General features: G+C 36.7%; 1 protein-coding gene across 4 annotated transcripts in view; it reads right to left on the reverse strand.

The window, feature by feature from the left end:
• The window catches only part of LRCH1 (leucine rich repeats and calponin homology domain containing 1), a 217,736-nt gene that overhangs the window by 68,525 nt on the left and 141,780 nt on the right, over nucleotides 1-7,431 (reverse strand). For all 4 annotated transcript variants that reach the window (XM_003341353.4, XM_007495432.3, XM_001378971.4 and 1 more), the window contains exon 4: nucleotides 3,341-3,446. In XM_003341353.4, coding sequence (XP_003341401.1) covers nucleotides 3,341-3,446 — 106 coding nt within the window. The remainder of the gene's footprint in view (nucleotides 1-3,340; nucleotides 3,447-7,431) is intronic.

Raw genomic sequence — 7,431 nt, forward strand, 5'->3', positions numbered from 1 at the left:
TAAGCCAATCAAGATCACACAGGTAGTGAGTGGCAAGCCTGGGATTGCTTCGTTTCCTACATTTCTGTGACAACACAGACCAAATTTAGGAAAGCCTCAAGGTAGAGGCGGGGGCTTGAATTTGGCTCTCAGTTTCCACATCTATAAATAAAAAAGTGGGACCAGACGGGCCTCAAAGAGCCTTTCCAAATCTAAGTTTATGATCTTTAACATCAAATCTGTACTAGGGTGCAAAAAGTGGGAATAGAAAGAAAGAGGAGAAATTTCAAAGGAAGGCAGGTGAAGGAAGGAGAATCTGACACAGTTTCAGGACTGAACGATGAGAGTAAAGTGCCACTTATAGGAAGAGGGAGTTCAGGATGAGAAGTTGGTTTTAGTGGGGAAGGATGAAGTTCATTTGTGGATGTCTGCTGAGTTTGAGATGAAAAAAAAATAACAATTAAATGGAAAATTAGATATTTGATGTGGAAATATTAGATATTAGAAGCTGGAAATGAATGATTATTCCAGATTCATCAGCATAAAGGAGAAAGCCATAAAATCAATCATTTTTTCTGGAAGGTTTATTCATAAATGGAAGACAAAGGACTCCGCCTGAAATGCACACACAGTACAAGTATGAAATGAGAAAAAGGCACCAGCAAGGTGGCTATGTGGATTGAAAGGCAAGCCTAGAGATGGGAGGATCTATCAAATCTGACCTCAGATACTTCCTAGCTGTGTGACCCTGGGCAAGTCACTTAGCCCCCAATGCCTATCCCTTATCACTCTTTTGCCAATACTTGGCATTGATTCTAAGACAGAAGGTAAGGATAAAAAAGGAAAGAAAGAAACAAGGAAATGATCAGGTAGGTAGGAGGAGGATCAGAAGAGCTTAGTATAATAAAAATGAAGTTAGGAAAGAGATTGAATAAATAAAGAGTATGATCAAAAAAATTAAGAGCTCTCCTAATTTCCCTCCCTTTTCAAAATCCTGATAATTTCACTACAGAAAGGATTTAAGAAAAAAGCTGTGTGTGTGAGAAGGTGGGGGGGGTGGGTTGGGTAATTGTGAGTCATGATCTGCTATTACTCTTAGCAACCTTTATTAACCATTATCAATGTCCTCCCTTTTACTTAAAAACTTAATTCAGTGACACAGAAATCATACACAAAATTAAGAGGTATAATATTTCCTCTAGAGGGAGTAAGAATGGCTTGGATCTGCATAGACTACTGGAATTTGCGGTCTTTTTTGCTCATCTCAAAGGGCAAAGAAATATCTCATGATTTGGGATGTGGTGGGACTGAAAATGAGAGAATACACAAATGACAAAGGCGGTAGGCTTTCCTCAGACACATTACTAAGCCTCTGGGAAGGCCTGAGAGGAAGCTGGAGGGGCAATCAGGAAGGTTTTTTTTTTAAATCTTGAGCACTCTCTTAGGTGGCTGAGAGAGAAACAGATACAGAGGAACTGAACTGGCAGCTGTTCTTATTCCTTTCCTCTGACTTAATTTAGCTGAGTGTGACAGTCACCCATTTCTAACCATGTCCTTTTATTCTGTTAAAGATTGCAACTGACTGATGTAATCTCATTTCACATAAACATTTGTTGTTGGCCCTATCCTGTAAATTTCCTTTGTTATGGCAGGACAAGTCTGGGAAGCGTGATCTTCCCAGGGTCAGAATCCCAGTTCCAGTACATTGTTAAGAGAACTTTTTCTCCAACAGGGGGCATAATCAATCATGAACCATTCATATGTGTTATAATTATATTTCCATGAATATACTATGAATTTAGGTCTATCAATCTGCCATTTCTCACTTTAAGCCTAGCCTGATGACCTCTAAGGCTACAGAGGAATCAGGACTTTAAATTGTTTATTTAGAATAAAGAGATAATAAAAGTTGTGTGTATTTGTGAGAGACATGAGAAACTGGTAGAAAGAAAAGAGCTGAATATCCAGTGAATAGAGTCCTTTTAGGATTTCCTTTCAAGCTTCAGATGTGGAGTCTAAGTACCTTTGGTGCTTCAGAGAATTAAGGACTAGGCAACTGCTCATTACTTAAGTCTCTCTGCAGTATGGAAAGGGTACAGAAAGGGAGAAAAGGGGATGAGAGTCCTATACTCTATGGAAAAACAAGATAGGAACAGAGGAAAAAATGGAAAAGGGAGAATTACCTCCTCCCTCCTGCTATCCTTGCTTATGGCAATGCCTAGGAAGGACCAAGTATATATTCAGAACAGATGGGTTTTAAAGCAAAAATAAAAATAATCCCACAGAACACTGTATGGGGTAAAGTAAATTGATAAGATTTTTATCTTCTCAAAATACAGGGGGATGGGTAGTATTAAAAATGTGCAAGCAAATATGGTAAGTACTGCCCAAGAGAGAATTATCAATGCTCTTTTGTTAAACATTTTCTTCAGAAACTTGATATTCAGGAAATTAAGCAAAAAAACTTTTACTGTAAATTGAGTGTACAAAAAAAAATCTTTGCTGAGAAAATAGAGTAATGAAGAATACAGCTACCCATAAAATACTGTTTAGGAAAAGAAATGACATTAGAGACTTAGTGACAAAAGGAAAATGAACTAGGTTTTTAAGGATTAAAACTTGAATGAAAGATTATAAAAAATGTCAATGCCTTGAATTCATTCCCTTCTCTCAGGAGACCTCCTCCATATTCTGATCATACCAGAGATTATACCTAGAGAATTTCTACTGAGATTTGAACCCAGGCCCTCTGACTTCACTGGATCATAAGATCAAGAATCAAAGCTGGCAGAGATTTCAGAAGTAATCTAGTCCAACAGTATTATTTCCTAAGAGGAGAAAACTGAAGCCCAATGACTTCAAATCCAGCCTTCTTTCTATTACATTCAAATGCCTACCATGATGAACGTGCCCAGATAGCAGCCACCCTAAGGCTCCAACTATCATTACCAACAATGGTAAAAAAAGACATAGATGCTTCCAGTATAAATCCAGAGACCCATAGGGGCACTTTTCCTGTGAAGCATACATGACTCAGACATACATTAAAGGGATTAAAATGAAAGGTGATGGTTGTAAACCCCAAGATAACAAAACTTTTAACCTCTATATACACAGTACCAAATACCCCTTACCCTGTCTTATAATTCAGTTTAGTTGTTGCTACTTTTTAGAATTTACTTGTACCTTGAACCTAAAACCTGAACCAAATCTTAGATGTTAAAAGTCACATGTTCATTTAATTTAAAGAAAAAATGGAAAAATCCCAAGGTAATCAACTTGAAAAATTAACCTTGTGAAAAGCTAAGAATTTTCTGTTTTGTTTCTTTTTATTTTTGCTGCAATTCACTGACTTTCTTACCTGGTGGTAAAACTTTAAGGTAATTTCTTCTGATGTTCAGTTCTCTTAGAGATTTCAGTTGTCCTATCTGCTGCGGCAGCGCTGTGATCTCATTGCAGCTGACATCCTGTGGCAAAAGTAACAGGAAATTCATGTATTATTTTTCCAAAGGATTAAGCAGTTAAAACTAGATTTTCTTGAAGGAATTTGATATTAAGACAGTAGTAAATTTTTCATCTTGTCTTCAATAAATTAAATAGTCAACCAACAAACACTCATCACCTACTATGTGTCAGGCACTATGCCAAATGTTGGAAATGCAAAGCTAAAAGAAAAACAGTCCCAATTCTCAAGGGGGAGACAACAGGCAAATATATAGGTATATGTAAAAAATATACTAAGTTACTTTGACCAGGAATGGTGCTGGGCAGAAGATGAGCTTGAGATGAGTCTGCAGGGATTCCAAGAGTATCACTGAGGGAATGCATTCAAGGCATGGGGAAGAGCCAGTGTAAAAGCATGGAGATGAGAGATGGAGTGTCTTATGTGCTAAACAGCAAGAATTTCAGTTTGGCTGGTCTGTAGAGTTCATAAAGGACAGTAATGGGTAATAGGGCTAACAAGAGGGCCAGATTCTAAAAGACTTTAAATGACAAACCAAACAGTTTATTATTTGATGTTAGGAAGACACTAGAGTAAAATTAGTGGGGAGGTGGTGTGGATAACAAAGTCAGTCTTGAACTTAAGAAATTATTTTGGTGACTGGGTAGAGAGTGCATTGGAACAGGGAGCCTGGAAGCATGAAAAACAATTAGGAGATTATTGCAAAAGTCTGGGTGAGGGATAGAGAAAACCTTGACTGGTGAGGCAGCTGTGTGAATTAAAAAGAAAGGAATGAATGGAAAGAAATGGTGATAGAAATGATGAGACTGGTAGGGGCAATTTAGAGTGAAGTATTGAGGATTACATTTCAGTCTCAAAATTGTCTAACTGGAAGGAAGATGGCATCCTCAAGTAGGATAAGGAATTTTAAAGGAAAGGTGGTTTTTTTGGGGGGAAGGGGGCATTTTAATTCTATTTTGAACATGATAAATTAGATATGCCTATGACATCCAGTTTGAAATGTCTAATAAGTAGTTGGAGATAGGGTGATAATTAAACCCATGGGAGTTGTTATGGCCACCAAAATTCAGAAAAGAGATTCTTAACTTTTTTGGACAATGGACCCTTTGGGTAGTCTTGTAAAGTGTATGGATCCCTTCTTAAAATACATAAAAGAGAACACATAAGATTACAAAGGAAACCGATCAGACTAGAACATAATTATCAAAATAATTTTAAAAAAATAGTTCACTGGCCTTCAGTTTAAGAACCCCTGGTTTAGAGAAATAAGAGAAGCAGGAGCAGGAGGAAGCTATAGGGTACACACAAATATGGGGAAATAAAAGAGATGATGAGCCAGTAAGTAAGATTAAGATGATATGGCAATATAGTTGGAGAACTATGAGAAGAACAGAGAAAGAGAGAAGGGTGGGGGAAGAGAGAGAGAAGGGTGGGGGAAGAGAGAGACAGACAGAAAGGCAGAAAGACAGAGGGAAGGGGAGACTGACAGACAGGAGAAAGAGAGACAAAGACAGAGACAGATTTGGTACTGTCATTAAACTCTCCAAGGAGATTAACTGGAAAGAGAAGGTGATGGAACTTCAGCTTCAAATGCTACAGAGAGATTTATAAGAATGAAAATTGAGAAAAATGCATTGGACTTGACAAATATGAGGTCATTGATATCTTTGGACCAAGCAGTTTCAGTAGAGTGATCAAGACAGAAGTCAAACTGTAGAGAGGTTCGGAAGAGAGAAGAGAAGGTATAACTCTAGGTAGCTTTTTCAAGAAACACAACAGAGAGGAAAGCTTTCAAAAATAGTATAATCAAGTGAAGGTTTTTAAAGGATAGGGGAGACAGCCATATTTTCAGTCAGCAGAAAAAGACAGCTCTATCCTTCCTTTCTTCTCTCTGTCTTCTTATTCAAAGATCTGCTGATATCTGTCCACCAGAAGCTTTTCTTCGAGTAAGGAGGACTACAATAAATAATCCATTCACTATTCATCCCCTGAAAATAATTTATGTGTGGGAATCATGCATCCTTATTTTAAGTTTTTAATCTCACTTTATGGTCACGGTCACCAATCAGTCTTTGTGGAGTTCTGCATGAGCTAAGATACTCTGTGCATACATCTTCACCAATGTGAATTTTTTGCTAGTCTAAGGTGTTATGGGAAGGCAATTAGCCTTTTTCTTGTTTAAAAAAAACAAACTAACAGACCTTTTATTCATGACTGAATACTACTTCTAATCACAAAAATTAATTTGAGTAATTTATGGTCCTGTAATGCTCAACTTTTGAAATCTTGATACAATATTCTGTTTTGAGTTGGTTCTTGTTGGAGGCCCTAAACTTTTTGCTGTTATTTATTCAGGACATGTTGTGCATAGAATCCCAGAAAGGTACAACTTTGAAGTGAAACTCTTAATTTCACTCATGCAAAAACTAAAAATAAAAATAAACAAAAAAAAACCCACCTCTTTCACCCTGAAGACGTTAAACCTCAGTATTTAAACCCCACTTCCTATCAAGAATGTAAGTCTATTTCAGGCAATTTTGCCTGTTTAATTCTTGCCTGAAATAGCTGTTATACAGTAATTAATGAGTACAGATATACTTTTAAAAATGCCATTTAATGATGGTAGATAATATAGTCTTTACTGTGTCTTTCCTTCTCTCTCTGTCTTCCTTCTAAGTTTGAAAGACATGAAAATGAAAAGTAATACATGGTACATGGATAGGAAAATCAATGTGTATACAATTGACTGAAAATTAATCTGCATTCTGGAGGAAAACTATCACTGGACTCAAAAAGTGGCCATTCCAATACAGATGATATGGTTTCCAAGGTCTTTAAAGATTATCTAGCCTAACTGCTTAATTTTTAAAGTAAGAAATTATTTAGCCATGTGGTAGAGTCAAATTTAAAATTCAAGTCTTATGTTTTCTGGGTCTTTCTCAGTAGGTGCTGAGCTCTGAATGGAAGACAGGACAGGCCTTTTTGAACCTCTAGGTAAGGGGGAGGTATGCAAAAGTGGGGAGCCCAGAAACACTACTAGCTTTGTTACCCAAGAATTATGAACATCTCTCCATTCCCAACAAATGCATAGACATAGTTTTGGGTACAGACTTGAAGTGAAGGAAGGATGGATGGGAGGAAAGAACTTAGGGATAAGTGAAGGAGGAAGAGTCATAGTAACACCAGGGGAAGAGATTTCCTGTTGCAATAGGGACACCCCCAAACAGAGATTAGAACACTGAAAGTGGATCTTTTCAACCTTCAGTGCCAACATGCAAGAGCCATTGGTCATGGTCTCTCCCTCAAGAGTGTATTTCAGAAGAAAACACTTTGCCCACATATGGGTTGAGACCTAATCCCTTCAATGTGTTTTCTAAGAGTGTCTTTAATATTTTTAGTTTCAATTAAATGTTTTACTTTTAAATTGTATGCTTCCTTCCAGATTTGCAAGCCTGCTGCAAAATGAGTAGATAAAAAAATTCCTAGTTGAGCAGGAGCTCAGAGTACATTTTCCATCTAATATATCTCACAGAGAATCCAGTAATCTGTGTGAATCCAGAGTTAGTAACCTTAGAGTTTCAGGGCAATCTAATACAATCTTGGGTCAGATGATATATAGTTTTATTAGAAAGTACCTGTCTTACTTTGGTGCAGCAAAGAAAATTATTTTCTGAATCGGCTTTTTCATTAAAAAAGTAGGAATTAAAATACCTTTTTTTTACAAGTCATTATAAATTACTATTATGTAAAATATCGAATATACAGAATACATTAAACATAATTTCTTCCCTTTTTGTACATGAGCTTTCTAAAGAAGCAAGATAAACTGAAACCTTGCTCAACCTCTGTCCCTCTTTCAAAGAGTTGTGTGTATATTTGTATATTTATACATATATAGAAAGAAAAAGAGAGATTATTGAGGAAAATATGTGCATGTATAGGTGTTTGTATGTGTATTAGTATATATCTTCATCCCAGAGGAATAATGA

This window comes from Monodelphis domestica, chromosome 4 (genome assembly GCF_027887165.1).
Source record: "Monodelphis domestica isolate mMonDom1 chromosome 4, mMonDom1.pri, whole genome shotgun sequence".
Lineage (NCBI taxonomy): Eukaryota > Metazoa > Chordata > Mammalia > Didelphimorphia > Didelphidae > Monodelphis > Monodelphis domestica.